Here is a 16,241-nt window from a genome sequence, read left to right on the forward strand (position 1 = left end):
TTCCACGTCCGTGTTGGAGTTCTGCCGGCACAAGTTTTTGGCGGCTTGGAAAGTATTTAAGTGTGGAAGTTTTGTTCAAAGTGTCGTGTCGGGTTTTGTCACGTAGAAGCTTGTCCGTGGAGTTTTGCTGTGGAGTTGTTTCATCAGTACATTTTTTGTCTAGAGGATTTGACGGCAAGTATTTTGTCCGCAGAGGTAATGCATTGCAAAAGTTTGTACCAATACTGTCGCGTTGGAGTAACATTGCGCGGAAGTTTTGTCAGTCAAAGTAAGGTTACCGAGAAGGTTTGTTCGAAGGTTTTGTCCAGTGGACTTATTGCGAAGGTGTGTCTGTCGAAGTTGGGTCGTATAGTAGTGTTATCTGTAGCCGTTTTATGGCGTAAATTTTGTCCGCTGACGTTTTTTAGCATTGGTTATGTCGCGCGGAAGTTTTGTTCATAGTAAATTTTGTGAAGGAGTCGTGTTGCCCTCTAAGTTTTATGTGTGAGACACGTGACGTGAATGGTTGGTGTGAATGTAAATGGTGAAATGGTGAAATCAGTTATGCTCGTAGCACATGTACCTTGCTTCATAGCAGCGGTGTTAGGGAATCAAAATTCACGTCACCACCATCGATGATGACATGCTGGAATGTGAGGATTTGGCTGGCCCATGTGAACTAGATTGGCCAGGAAATGAGGAGAATGCATGTCCGTATGAGGTAGATTGGTTGCACCGTCAAAGTAATGAAATCTTGCCTTGCATGCAGGACTGAGTCCACCTTGAAAGCTATCCAATATTAAAGCGATGTTGATGGTCTACTACTTCAAGCAAGCCATATGTATGAAACATTGCGTCCGGGGCTGGCAATATTAAACATCAGCTGTACGACGGCATAACGTGGGAGAATGGTCGTACACAATATGATGTGATGCCGCCCATAAAACTGCGTGCGCCCGCACGAGAGAAGGGTGTACCTGTATGGTTCGTTGGAAACGTTCAGAATATGCGGAGGCCGTGCGTAAGTTGAATCTTCCTGCATACTTCATTTCGAAATCAGCCGTAGTCCGTTTTCGTAAATTACGCTTTGTTTTTACGCATTTCATTTTGTCCGGCTGCTGTGCTGGTGTTGCAAATTTCATTGCAATGTTTCATATCGATTAGCAGCCTGTAATATAGGCGACACCGTAGGGTGTTTCGAAATGTACCCTGATTTCGAGCAGTTCGCGACTGACCCACAGCCACTCTAGGAGGGTTTTTACTGAGTGGATGCCGGCCGTGTCTCTGGCCCCGACTGAGCGGGTGCCGGCCGTGTCTCCGGCCCCAACTGAGCGGGTGCCGGCCATGTCTCTGGCCCCAACTGAGCGGGTGCCGGCCGTGTCTCTGGCCCCAACTGAGCGGGTGCCGGCCGTGTCTCCGGCCCCAACTGAGCGGGTGCCGGCCGTGTCTCCGGCCCCAACTGAGCGGGTGCCGGCCGTGTCTCTGGCCCCAACTGAGCGGGTGCCGGCCGTGTCTCCGGCCCCAACTGAGCGAGTGCCGGCCGTGTCTCCGGCCCCAACTGAGCGGGTGCCGGCCGTGTCTCCGGCCCCGACTGAGCGGGTGCCGGCCGTGTCTCCGGCCCCAACTGAGCGGGTGCCGGCCGTGTCTCTGGCCCCAACTGAGCGGGTGTCGGCGGTGTCTCTGGCCCCAGTGACCTGCTGACGCATGATCGGCTGCCCGTCCGCCGCTGCGTTCACCACGGCCGCGGCCTGCTTCAAATGGCCTCTGAGTGGTCGGGCCAAGTGACGAAAACACGCCCGGACTCTTGGCTTTGTCGACTGCAGCCTGAAAGACGACACAAGTCGAAAGCGGCACATGGAATACTTGTGTGTGGCCGCTTTTTCGCCACGGTCTGTCGTGTCTGGCCTTCAACGATGACTTTTCAAATGTAGCGCGTGCCGTCTTTAGCTTCTGACCTCTCAAATGTGGTGCGTACCAGGGGCTGCAGCAAGCAGTGGCCTCTTCCTTTGCAATTACTGCGCCTGCTCGCACTCCTCACCGGACTGAAATTCATGTACACTGGACTGGAGCCCACGAGAACCGGATCTCTCTTAAAACGGAACGCGACGCGCGTTGTCACGCACCCTTTGATGGCGCGCCAGGGCCAGTCGATGGCGCTCGGTCATATCAGCGCCCGGGATCCGTGGCGCTCTGTCATATTAGCGTTCAGGGTCCGTGGCGCTCGGTCATATCAGCTCTCGGGGTCCGTGGCGCTCGGTCATATCAACGCTCCGTGGCTGTGGCGCTCGGTTATATCAGCGCTCGGGGCCGTGGCGCTCGGTCATATCAACGCTCAGTGGCTGTGATGTTCGGTCATATCAGCGCTAAGGAGCCGTGGCGCAACCGGCATTCGAACCCGGACACCCCCGCAAGAGCCGACGGCGCCCACCGTTCGGCCATTACGCCCCTGGAAATAGTCACTTGTGATAGGTTGATTACGTGCTCAGCCTGGGGCGACGCGACCAGGCGCGTGACGTCTATTGAACGGTGGTCGTTGGGAACCACAAATGATAGTACACTGAACGAGCAAAAAAGAAAACATGTACACTCCAGATTAAGCCACCATCCACAACCATCGATCATTCACGTAAGCATCACAAGGATCGTTGTCTTTCATAAGGCGCTCATTGTCTTGCGCGATCACGTACATCATTGTCTTTCTGTGATGTCAGGTTCTTCACGTGTTATGCTGAGCAAGAACTAGGTTCCCAGAGCCCAGCAACCTAACCCAACCCTGCAGAAGTACAAACAGACATGGAATCCTTTGTTGAGATTCTAGACGGTCTTACCATTTGCGAGGGGGGTGCCGGTAGCGTAGTGGTTACACTGCACGTCTGGGAAACCAGAGGTACGGGGTTCGATTCCCCCCGGTGCCCGCCCTTCCTGCCAGGGTGGGAGGCAGGCGACGCCATATAGCGTCAGCAGCTGCGTGCGTCGTAAAGCCCCAATGACAGACAGACAGACTTGCCATTTGCGATTGATAATCCGGCACGCATTCAGTGCGGCATGTCTCCCTGAGATACTTCAGCGGCCGGTCAGCCTCATACAGGCGGGCTGCTACTGTCCAGTACCTTAGATACTCCAGCGGCCGGTCAGCTTCACACAGACGGGCTGCTTCTGTCCAGTACAGGACCGGTAACCGCCTCATTAAAACAGTGCGGAAATATATCACAGGTAGGCGTGGCAAAAGGTCGGCACTCAGGTTAGGATTTGACGGATTTGCAGGTCTTTAGCGCCGTCCTCACTGTAATCACTGGGGCGTGTAGCACGACCACTTCACGATTCGTTTGGCAGTAGGATGGTGCATTGGATAACGATATATGAGGGCAGATGATAATGCCCAGGACCTCAGCTATTCTTAGCATGAAACATGAAAACGGAACTACAAGACTGTTGGAGCAAAGTGGAACAGATGGAACATTTGAGAACAAAATAATTAATTGCTTAATTAAACTCACCGAGTGCCGAGCACCGGGCGGTGTAACCTTTTATCATGTCCGTGGTAAACACATCCCGTGCTCTTTTAGCAAAGCGGGAGCTACCATGCGCGTTGTCGACTTTGAGCTTAACCATTGCACAATGCGCTGCTATTTAATTCATTATTTCCCAATTGATCTCGCTCGAATAAGATGCAGCGGAAATGTATGTGGCATCTTGCGGTGTCGTAATGTTCTAGTTGAAATAGCTTTATGCAAGCCCAAATAAAATCTATGTATACGTACAAAAGGGGCATATTTTTCCGTCTTTCGCCATTCTAATCTGGTCATACCTAGTACGGCACAAGAGCGTCCCTCCATTTATGTCTGAAATCGTAGCACTGCGCGCGTGACACCCCTAACGGGGACGTGACGTAGGCATAGTGAGAGACTGAGGCTGAGACTGAAATCAGGACCTAGACTTAGGCTGAAACGGGTACTGAAACTGACGCCACCGCGCAGACCAGAACCAAACTAAAACCAAAACGGATGCAGAGGAAGAAAGAAGTGGGATGAGTAAGACTGGAAGCATTCGGCGAAACCATCGGTCCATATTGCGTATGGAGCTTACATATTTGCGTTATTAGAAATCTAGATGGTCCGGGTACATAGAGCAGTTAATTTGTTTGGCGTTCACGGCGACGTTTGCCCACTTACTGTGCGAAATTCTTCGTCGTGGGACTCAGTTATATGCGTACATAGGTAACTTGGTGGAACCACGTTTCGCGTGTGCTGTTGAGGGGTTTTCGACATAAACCGAAAGATATGCTTTTGCTGTGTATCGAATAGATCGAAGATTAGGTGCGGTGCCTTGAAGGCACTGTGCGTACCACAAAAATCGTTGCTTAGCGTGATATGTAAAAGTCTGGGATGCTTCCTTGTTTACGTAGTACCTTTTCAGCCTTTTCCAAAGTATTGTGATTCCGGTGTGATAATTCCGCAGGGTTTAGGACTTGAAGGGGGTGTTCCACATTTGTGTGGAGATTTGAACTGAAATCGCCATCTTGAAGATCATTCGGTGCAGTTCACAGCCCTGTCCCTCTTAAGACACAAATCTTCCTAGTTTCTGAACTAGACGCTCGCCAAGCTGTGTAGACTATATCGTGAAGACTATTTCGAGGTCGCCCAGGCTTTCCTGACACCATAATGACGTTATTCAATTACTACCACACCATTGGCTATGCGGCGATGAAGGCCAACGGGAATATAAGTGTCGAGTAGCTTATACTTGGCGTTCGTGAGCACGATTTCCACTTATAACGGCCGTCAATTGGCTCTCAGTCAATGTTGTGCATGGTTTGTTGACGTAATCAAACAATGACGTATTCAGGAACACCTGTACTAAACAGAGAAATTTCGTTGTCTGAAGCAACCTTTTCCACTGAAAAGCATACCAACACTGATAAGTGAGCTCGTTTCATTATACCCGATGTTTACCTCAATATCTTCAAATGTGGAACATTCTCTTCAACAGGAACTTAAGGGGAGGCGCGCGGCACCCGACCATCCTTTCATCATTGCAGCATTTAGAGCCATAGCATCGCGGCCGAAGGCAACGCGCAAAAGGTCTTTAGAATCAAGATCATCGGCCAGGCATTGGAAAAATACATTTACACCACCTTTGGGGCAGCCACATTCCCTGCAAAGTGGAACGCAACATACGATATTATGATAATTTTATTTGAGCCATGTTGCAAGCAATTCCACCGCACCTTTGGTCTTTCCCAAAGACATAGCCCGGCACATGTCTTACGCCGATGCAACCTGTCGACGTTTCCCACCGAGAGGATGGCACTAGCGGATGAGATGTATTTCGGCGGCGGTTATGTCCCGAGCGAAACCAGTGGCGACGTCCGGCGGATGATCGGTACGGGTTCGGCGCCCTCGTCATGTTCAGGCGGAGATGGGCTCAGTCTGCTCGTCATCCTATCGGTACTGCGCCGCGATGATGTGATATCGGTCAGTGGATTGCGATGCGTCACAGCTGACAGGCTTGGAAATGATGACTTAACACGCGCTCGGGTGGGGGTCAATTTGCCCCCCCCCCCCGAAGTTTTGTCCATAATAATTTCCGACAGGTGCTCTTCGAATTTTTAAAGTGTAGAACATTTGCATAGGTGCTAGGACTTGAATATAGTGGATCTTTTGCTTTAAAAATCGATGTACCTTGTAAGGTTGCTGATCTTTAGTAGGTCAAAATGAGGCCGTGGCTGTCAGCGACGGCAATTTCTAGGGAATCGTTCAATCTGATGCGATAACGGAGTATTAGACGAAGCCATGCATCTCTGAGATAGTTCCTTAGACAGCTTAGACAATTCAATTTAGGACTACAACACATTCCATTAGCCTTGGGTAAGGTATGAATTTCGGACCGAGGTCAAAACCAGCTAGCTTGTTGACTGGCGGGCTTGCTTAATAAAGTAGATTCTGACGCTCATTTCGAATTTCTTGATAACACGGACCGCGACAGATAGCTTCCATAAACTTCTTAAAGTCCAGGGTAGATCAATGGCCTAAAGGGACCCAAGTTAACCTTTTGTTTCAAAGAACATACTACCTGGCGTAATCCTTGGCACTTGTTGAAATTAGAAAATAAACAATCTCTTGGTTTTTGTTCACAATAACCTTCTAAAGGTCAAACAAGGTCACTGACCTGCAATGAACACCAGTGAACGTTTATTTAAAGCAGGTATCTAGGTTCAAGGCGGTTGTATGGAGAACTCCGGGGGTACTTTGGAAACCAATCTGAAGTTTGGCCATGTTTTACCTTTTTCACCCGAAGGTCATATCCAGGGGACTTCAAATACAGCACAAGTAAGTACAGGTGCAGGCCAATGCACTCTGTGAATTTATTGTCTCTAGCTGTTGTAATTTTTTAGATTTAAGGGGGTCATATTGACCACGCCCGAGCGTATGGTATTCAACCGGCCACCCGGGCGCGTGTTAAGAGGTGGCATTTTTTTGCATTAGTAGCTGTCCGCGGCGCCGGCTCCCAGATAAGAGAGATTGAACAGCGCTTTCCAACAACAAAGCGTCACGGTGTCTTCAATCAGACGTCGGTCGGATATTGTGCCGGCTATGTCCATGACTTAGCATATTTCTAATCGGGGGGCTATTGAATGGTATACGCCGGCATCCGGGAGCGTTCATTTGAGCCGCGCCCTGAGTTGTGGTCCGGCGGGCCTGAGTTACCTATCTACGATGACGGGAATAGGACGGCGCCGGCCGTCTGTTGTCAACCTTGGCAATATGAGGCCCCTCGCCGTCTGTTTCCGCCGCCACTCGAGAACTGCCAACGATGCCTCATTTCGGTCCCCGGTCTTCTCCCGCGATTGTAGCGAGTGGTCTGTTCCAGAGTGCCGACCTTTTCCGTTTGAAGTTTTTTAGCCGGGATGATTTCGCGACCTAGGACTAATGCAATAACATGCAAATTGTACTCAATAAATAACATTTGGCTGGTTAAATTGGAGTGCATATCTGCAGCATTATGGCGGGAGTGCAGCGGGCGGAATGGGGATTCCCGGCGGGCCACTTCCCGTCACAAGACGTCGTCCCGAGCTCTCCATCTAATGAAAGATACACGCTGTCGGCCGCGCCCCGGCCCCGAATATCTCTCCTCCAGTCAGCTCTCGTCTCGTGTATTTCCGCGGCCAGGGCACCGGCCCGGCCGGCACGGCCCGCCACCGGAGGCAAGCCTCGAATCCCCGCTCCGCCACGCGGCCCGCGCAGAGAGCGGCGGACGGTAGAGTGCGCGCGTTTCTGAGACGGAGAACTTCGGACGGGAACCGAACATTTGTGATGGAATGAGAAGGCCGGCCTGCGTGGTGATTTCCCATATGCTTGCGCGCTGTATAACATCGGTAGTTTCCGCCTTTCGCTCTGCGGCGCTCTGCATCCTAATGGATAGTTACGTTCGTCTCTCCATCTTGTTTTTGCATCATTACCTATGGTTGGAGCGTTTTTAACACAAATGGAATGACGGGCTTTCAGCACAAATCATGTTTATTGCTTGCTTTATGGGCACTTCTTTTTACTGTTTTCGTATTTGGTGCAACGATTTACAATAAGGTTGTAGAGGACTTCGAGTCGTCATCCCGACAACTTGCTGTTTTAGCCCGCAGAGAAATTTCTACATTTCCCGCTTTGCGAAAAGGTCAAACATGTTTCCACATGACTTCATATGACCCAGGGGATCTATGAGGATCTAGCCAAGAAGTCAGCTTACAAGAGCTTTTGTATTGTGGAGAGTGTCGTCTGGCGACAAACGACTCCGCTGTTATCATGTTACCTACTTCGTCAATCTTGTAAATTGAGCATCATGCATACGCATTTAAAATGTGCGTTGGCTGTCAGCTGGCAAGTATGTTCTTTGATCGTCTGTCTTTTCGCCACATGGGCAGAGCTTGGTACGTTGCTTTTAACGCAAGCGATTTAGGCTGTAGTAAATTCCGAGCGGTTGTTGTTTTGTGGACACGAATGCGTCATTCCAAAAATCGCAGTTCAGTACGCATCAAGACTTTCTATTATCCGCCCACTAAACCCCATGCCTCCAGGCGAAAAACTCAAACCGATCCAGCGGTGGCTTCGACGCTAGGCTGGAGCACTGGTTCGTAGGGAAGCCTAACCGGGCCCACACACCATGTCCCAAGCCTGATGGTGCTTACTCTGGATCTGGCTTCGACCGACTCGTGCCCTTACCCCGGCCCGGCCTGCCCACCGGCAGAGGGAGAGGGGGGGGGGGGCGGAGAGAAGAGGGGGGTAGGGCGACCGATGTATCCGACGGTCGCTGTGCCCCTCCGTGGGCCGTCGTCCCCGCCCACCAACCCATCTTCATTTGGGCTGCAGTCGACGCCCCCTATCGGTCATCGCAACCGTCCAGTCTCCACCGGCCGCCCCCAATAACGCCGACTAATCCAATTGCACCGCCTAATCGTGTTTGTATTTGCTTAAGATATGGGCCGACTGCAATCCATTTGTTTTACGTCGAACTCGCCGTGTCGGCGGTGTAAGATCGATAGGCGGCCGGCGGCTATCGTCGGACCATTGCGCGGACGGCGCTGTCGCCGCGGCCCGAGCCGGCGCTGGAGAGCGGCGGCGCTCACGATGCCCGCACCCCGGGACAACACGGACCGAGCCGGCGCTGGAGAGCCGCGGCGTGCCCGTACCCCGGGACGACACGGACCGAGCCGGCGCTGGAGAGCGGCGGCGTGCCCGTACCCCGGGACGACACGGACCGAGCCGGCGCTGGAGAGCGGCGGCGTGCTCGTACCCCGGGACGACACGGACCGAGCCGGCGCTGGAGAGCCGCGGCGTGCCCGCACCCCCGTGCCCCGGGACGACGGGGACCGAACTGGCGGTGGAGAGCCGCGGCGTGCCCGCACCCCCGTGCCCCGGGACGACGGGGACCGAACTGGTGATGAAGAGCCACGGGCATCCGTACCCCCGTACCCCGGGAAGACACGGCCCGCGCAGGGCGCGCCGTCGGGCTTGAACGTCACGCCGCCCCCCGACCCTGCCGCTCAGGCCATTGATTGGCGAAATCAGCGCATTTCCGTTCATGGGTACATGACGAACCAGTGCTGCAATATGCCGGGTGTGTGTGATGGGGCATGGGGACGGCTGGTACGGGCCGTGGATTTATTGGGTCGGCTGAACCATCCGATGACGTACATCGCCACCGCTTGGCGCTGACGTAGTAAATATCTTCTCCGTTCTGTGATGACGCACGGGAGCGAGGCCGCAATGCATTCTAGCTGTCGTTCGCGATACAAATTGGGTGTAAGCGATTTCAGCTCCGGGTTTGGCCGGAAATCAACATGCTGAGCCCGCCCAGACATGGGTTTACGGCCGGGTCTGTCCGGTTGCATCTCTCCGGGACACGGGTGTGCTACCGGGTGTGTCTGGCCTCGCCCGGATACGAGTCCGCTTCCGGGTCTGTCCGGTCTCGCCCGGTCATGGGTCTGTTGCCGGGTCTGTCCGGCCTCGCCCGGACACCGGTCTGTTGCCGGGTCTCTCCGGCCTCGCCTGGACACGGGTCTGTTGCCGGGTCTCTCCGGCCTCGCCCGGACACGGGTCTGTTGCCGGGTCTCCCCGGCCTCGCCCGGACACGGGTCTGTTGCCGGGTCTCTCCGGCCTCGCCCGGACACGGGTCTGTTGCCGGGTCTGTCCGGCCTCGCCCGGACACGGTCTGTTGCCGGGTCTCTCCGGCCTCGCCCGAACACGGGTCTGTTGCCGGGTCTGTCCGGCCTCACCTGGACACGGGTCTATTCGATCTGGCCCAGACACAGGCCTGCTCGGCTGCACCTCGTGCCGGCACGGGGCTGCAGCTGGATCCGCCGGCCTCGCCCGGACACGGACCTTCCCGGCGGTGCCTGTCCCGACCGTCCCCGGCCACGATTTCGACGCGTGATATTGGGATGGTGCGTGACGGAGTCGCTGCCGCCGGCCCGGCCGGGTCCGTTGTCGCGTCGGACGCCGCCTGCCCCGCCGCCCCGCCGCCAAAGGGTTGCTCGCCGCGGGACGAGCCACTCCTGTCCGTCTGGCGCGAGACAATGCTCGCCCGCCGCTCGCAGCTGATTTACGGGCGGCGGCTCCAGTGCGGCCCACCGGCCGGCCTGCCGCCGCTCTGCAAAGGGTTAATGTTATGAATATCGCCATGAACACATATTTTTTACCCTTTTCATGAGCAGCTGAGCCGATTTGTTCACCGTTTCGATACTGGCGGTTTAAGACTGCGGTGGTATTGATTTTAGCGTTCGGGCCATTTAGCGAGAGCCTATGCCACTGATCGGCCGCCGCGCGCCGTTGGTGATCGGCCTCATGTGCTTGCCGCGCCGGCAGAGCACGTCCAATCGACGTCATCGGCCGTGATTAACAACAGCGACGCCGTACAGCGTGAAGCGCTCTGAATAGTTTATTTTTTGGAAAGTTTTTTTTCCCGCGGAACGTGGTGATCGGGCCGGCGCAGTGGTGCGGTGACAAACGCCCACGAGCAAAGACGTCACGGACGCGCATAGTTGGGTTTAAAGCATGCGTTGTCTGGAGAGGCAGGTCTTATTAGTTTATTTAGCAACGTAAAGTTCCGTGATGCACCTTATGGACTTTCCGAGGAGGTGCTTCCCCTTGGCATCGTCATGCATCAGCTGTCCTGTTCGTGTCCAACCGAGCGATCAGATCACTTCGCTGTCACCCGCGCTTAACAGGGTTATCTCTGGTTGCAGATCCTGGAAGGCAGCTTCGATTGGCTCTTCGCTGGTCTGCAGACGAGGTAAGTGTAGTTTGCCTGTCGGTGTGGCAGTGCGACCTCCGAGTGGCGCCGCCTCGGTGGTCGAACGACGATTAAGCAACGCTGTAGTTATGCAAGATCCACTGGCGAGTTCATGCGCGATCATTTTTGGCCGTCGAGGCAATAACCGTTTTAAAAATGGTCGAACTTCGTGAAATGTTTTCCTCGAACGCGAAGGCTGGGTTTAAGGTGTTGATTGTAGCACGCTTGGTGGAGCGTAATGCAGCCCATTTCTTGACGCGTGTTTTCTCGATCGCGAGAACCGTTTTCCTGCCGTCTCTCCGGACCAAGCCTCCAGGCAGTTTACCGGCGACTTGGGTGCCATGGGCTCTTGCACCCAGAGGACTATCGCACGGATTTCAGGGTGTCTGAAAGCATTGACACCTAGATAGCCTCTGTGCGGTATTGGACCCCGTGTAAAGTTTGGGGAGGTGCTCTTTGATGCGCCCGCATTGTTTTTGTTTCTTGATTTTAGATCAGGGGTTCACTTGTCGGCCCATAAATTTGGTAGTCCTTTGACTGCTTTGGGACCATTTCGTAGTCAAAAGCGCTCTATAAAACTCCGTCTCTCTTCTGGAGGCTGAAGTCTCATTGCAGCTAGAATTGTCCCACCCGTAGGTTTCTCAGTCCTTTTATGTTTCAAGAGACCTAATGAACCATTCAGACTACTTCGCATCTAATCGCAACTCTGATGACCTTTTCATTGAGGGCGCTATTCATGGACCACTGTCGACCCGGTCGAGTCGTCCTGAGGCACGATGAGCCAGTCGCGCCGACAGCAGCGTTGCCTTTTTGCGCCCGTTTTTCAGATTGTTTGATCCCGCACACAGTCAGCAGACACTTAACCTTCTGTCTGTGCCCTCCTCGCCACATGGGTACGCCTCCGTGCATAATTTTGTCCGTCCTTTTCGTACTTTGCGCGGTAAGATAATTCGGGTCTATATGTATATGTTTTGGGCATGTCGGTAAATTCATAAGTCACTGTCAGTGCGATACGCCCGCACAAGTGTGCGCCGCTGCCGGACGAGTTGGCGGGCGGCCGGAGCACCGCGCCCGGGCGCCTGGCGCCGCTGCCGGACGAGTTGGCGGGCGGCTGGAGCACCGCACCCGGGCGCCCCTTGGGCCGCTGTCCGACGAGCTCGCGGATGGATGGAGCACCGAACCCGGGCGCCCATTGGGCTGCTGCCGGACAACCTCGGGGGTGGCTGGAGCACCGCATCCAGGCGCCCCTTGGGCCGCTGTCGGACGAGCTCGCGGATGGCTGGAGCACCGCACCCGGGCGCGCCTGGCGCCGCTGCCGAACGAGCTCGTGGATGGCTAGAGCACCGCACCCGGGTGCGCCTGGCCGCGGTGCCCGCCCGCCTGGGCACGGCCGGCCCGCGATGTCGCGGTGTCGTCAGCTCGGCGATCGGCCGCTGACGACTGGAGCGGGGTACCGCCGGGCGTCTGATGGAACATGGTCCTCTCGCCACTGCTGGCCCGTTGCTTGGCACCGTTCGAGCGCGTGCACGGCGCAATCGAGCGCGTGCACGGCGTGATCGGGCCGGGCTAACCAGCCGTGAGCGTTCGCGGGGCTCGGTGCTGGCGGTGTGTGTACCCCGCCGATGGGCGGAGATCCGGCCAGCAGCAGAGGGGGCGAGTGCATGCCGAGACAGACCGGCACCCGGACCGGCCCGTGTGTGCCAGCGGCAGGCGCTGCGGCCCGAGTTGGACCTCCGTCGGCGGGCCAGATAACGGGATCTGACCTCAGTGACTCAGTCCCCTCCGAGCCGTCCGCCCCGTTTCTGTTTCTGGACGTGCCTCTGGCGGCCGCGGTTTGTTTGACAGCCGTCGCGTCCGGGCGCAGCTAACACTGAACCGTGTCAAAACCGACACCGGCCGACGGCCGTGTTGACGCCGCTGTTAGTCACCGAAGTGACGCTGGTGATTGGGCCCTGGCGCCCGCGGGCGATGAGTAACAGTCCAGCTCGGAGGCGGCTGACGCGCGCCGCGGCGCTGGTGGCCGTGTGCGGCGGGCGCTGACAGCTGATCGCCGGTCAGCTGACGGATCTGTCATGAGCTGACAGCCGATCGCCGGTCAGCTGACAGATCTGTCATCAGCTGACAGCCGATTGCTGGTCGGCTGGTAGACCTCTTCATCAGCTGACAGGCGATCGCCGGTTAGCTGACAGATGTTTCATCAGCTGACAGCCGATTTCTGGTCTCTTCTGGACAGACCTCTCATCAGCTGACAGCCGATCGCTGGCCGGCGGTCCCGCATCGGCCATGTTGCGGCGACGGCGGCAGTCCGCTGCGGCTCCTGTCGCCGCCGACGGCGGGCTGACAGCGGGTGTGGCCGCGGTGGTCGTACAGCTCGCCCTCGCCTCTCCGCACCGCCTCGACGTGTGCTCCCTCGCTGCCCACCGTCGTCAGCGCGGCACACCGGCGGCAATGGCCTCCACCAACGTTTCGAAAACACCTCCCTGACGGCGATTCCTTTACGTGACAAATGGTGGGCCGGCTTATGTTGCTGGTGTTCATTAGGCGGCGGGGGATGCCGGCGCCGGGCGATCGGCCCGTGACCTCTGCCGGGTCCCGTGACCCGGCGCTGACCGGAACTCCCGGCCGGTAAACAGACGACGCCGCTCGGGAGAAATCGGGGTCACTGCCGGAGCGGGACCGATTCCCACCGGCCGCCGACGCGCGCGAGAGCCCGGAGATCTGACAGGAATCGTGTCAGCGCTGAACAGAACCCTCACCTTCCAGCCGACCGAGCCAACCTTCAGAAGGCTTCGGTGCTGCTCGCTGCCCGAGAAGGTGCGGTAATACCTGCAACGCTTGCTCCTCTTGCTGGAGCGGTGGAAAACCGAATGCAATGGGAGCCGACTATGTGAATAAATGTCTGACTCGGATTTTAGAAACGCGCAGTTGTACGCGGTCTGAAGTGCACTCTCCGCTTTGGTTGTTAGGCGTAATTGTTACTCTTGGCCTGCATTATGCATACTGTTGGTCCGTGACGACTGTTCTTCCAACTCATCAGCATAAAAACAGTTTGTTTTCCATGTAGCGGGTGGCATTTGTCTGAGATTAGTGTGATCTCATTCGTGATAATATCACAAAATTACCACAGCAGCCGTTTTTTGGTGTAAATGGGGAAGATGTCCCCGCTTAACGCAATGGTTAAGCGTCGTTTCGGGGCAGGAATTTCACCCGTTTGGCATTGATGATAATTTAATTTGCATGAGTTGTATGGTTCCATGATTATACAGTTAAACTTGCATGAGGTATGTGACTCCATGGCTATATTCCTCAGTTCAAGGCACGGTCCTCACAAGGTCTGTCAAGCCGAGATCACCGTTCTATGCCATCTCGAAACGGTATTGCGTCGATCTCGGGCGCTTTTTAATCTATTGTCTGACTTAAAGATGCGAACGAACCTGTGGTGTTCCCAGCCTCAGATGTGCAGTGCTCGTTATGTACTCATTACGTGGGATTGGGCCCCACGTGCCATCTTGACCGACTGCATTCAGTGAAGGAGTTTGACAGATGGCCCCCGTCTCTGGACTCCGTTTCGGCCAGCCTCCAGCGGGAGCCTCCACCGACCGCTGGACAAATTATGTAAACATGGCCTCTGACCGGTGCAGCGCCTGAGTCAGCGCGTCCTCATAGTCTCATTGGGCACCATCAGTCGGTTAATTCCTTCCATAGTTGGTTACCTAGGCACATTTTTCGTTAAGATAACGATATTTTTGTTAATGTCGAATGATAACGGAATCAATAACCTCATCTCACACTTAGTCATTTACTTTTTTGTTATATTTTAATTTGAGCTTGGAGCGTTGCCTTACTTTTTTGTTGCATCTTAAATGGAGTTTGGAAAGTTAACCTTAGCACAAGTGATCGGTGAGGCTTCTCAACGTCGGAACAGTTGGAAGGTTTGGCTATATGAGTTATGTGGAAACGATCGTAGGCAATGCCAAGGCTCATGTGGACTTGAACGTGGAATGCTGGCGCGACTTCTGACCCAGTAATTCGTGAAAAAGCACCTATCGTGACCTGCTGCAAGCAGCAATTTTCCGTTTATAGCTGCCCCAATATTTCAATAAAAAAATCCCATCGTTCCGAGGAAAAACATCTTGGAAAAATGCCGATGCGGACCGACGGAGCGAGCTAAGCGGGACAGAATCCGTCAGCTACACAGAGGCCGGCGCGACACCCGGGACCGCCCAGGCCGGCATGCTGACGACGACGGCTGTCCGCGTTGATGCCCGTGATCTGTGGTGTGTATCCATGGTTTGGTATGCGTACTTTTACTGATGAAATCCTTTTTTACTAAAAAACTACATCAGCGACGAGCCTTCTCATGCGCAGATCAGTTCAAAATAGATATATTGCAGCTCTGGCGGTGTGGGCTGCAAGTGGAATTGAGTCATCGTCCCGAATCCCCCCAGTCATTCAGTGAGGGCTGGAGCCGCTGCGACAGGAGAGCGAGCAGGGAATGGTAGAATAAGTGAGTGAAAACCTCTGATGAAAATAAGTACTAATTGTGAAATGCGTCTACACTTGATACCTGCGTCTACGCATGTGAATTGTAGTACCTTGATCGGACGGAAAGTGATACAGCTTAGCCATTTCTTCCTTTTGAGAAGGTTTTGGTTGTAAAAAAAAAATATTCTGGATAAGCTATAAAGTTTACAGATGAACAGATTCACCCAAATGTCCTTGAAGTTTACTTGTCAAGCCACATTGAAGTTTTACATCATGCCATGAATACCATGTCATGCCATACCACGCCATACCATCATGCCATTGCATATCTCTAACATGCTTTATCTTCTCAGCTAACGGATTACCTCCAGCGAAACTTAAACATCGGTTAATGTTGGCCACGACCGTCCCACCTCTGGCTGTGACCCAGACAGGGCGGCCGGCCTGTTGTCACAGGGCGTTCAGCCGTCGCGGCGTCACTGAACGTTCACCCGTCGTGGCCCGCGCCACGCAGTGATCATCCGCACCATGGCTGTCACTGCAGCCTCACTCGTGGCCGTGTTGTGGGTTTGATTGGATGCGGCCGGCTGAGGTGCACGGCGAATGGAATGCGCGTCGATTCATAGAAGCGGCGGTTTGGACAGCCTGTCATAAACATTTCCCGTTTCAAACCGGCTGTCGTGCAGCTGTTACACATCGCAGACAAGGTGGCGTGCGGGCCCATGCTCGCGCCCGGCCTCCGCGCCACGGGCGACCCGCCTGCTCGTGGTGCAAACTTAATGGAAAACCACCGCATCCCGCGGCGATCCTTTTCACGCCGACCTTCATCGCGATGCAACAGCCCGCTGGCTTGGCACCTCCGCGCATTGTCGCGCATTCGGATCGCGTTTCGGCGCGCTCGGCCGTCACGAACGACGTGACCTGCCCTCCGTGACGGGCGAGCGTGGTGTGCGGCTGCTGCATAGCTCGGCGATATGTGCCCCCCTGACCCGCGG

General features: G+C 54.9%; 1 protein-coding gene across 1 annotated transcript in view; it reads left to right on the forward strand.

Annotated features, from left to right (window-relative positions):
* Positions 1–16,241, forward strand: part of LOC119089641 (uncharacterized) — a gene marked incomplete at its 3' end in the record, with an annotated part of 66,491 nt that overhangs the window by 9,942 nt on the left and 40,308 nt on the right. Inside the window, 1 exon segment of the mRNA XM_037212429.1 lies at positions 10,715–10,761. Within this exon segment, the coding sequence (XP_037068324.1) occupies positions 10,715–10,761 (47 nt within the window).

This window comes from Pollicipes pollicipes, unplaced genomic scaffold, assembly GCF_011947565.3.
Source record: "Pollicipes pollicipes isolate AB1234 unplaced genomic scaffold, Ppol_2.1 Scaffold_3087;HRSCAF=3621_pilon_pilon_pilon, whole genome shotgun sequence".
Classification (NCBI taxonomy): domain Eukaryota; kingdom Metazoa; phylum Arthropoda; class Thecostraca; order Pollicipedomorpha; family Pollicipedidae; genus Pollicipes; species Pollicipes pollicipes.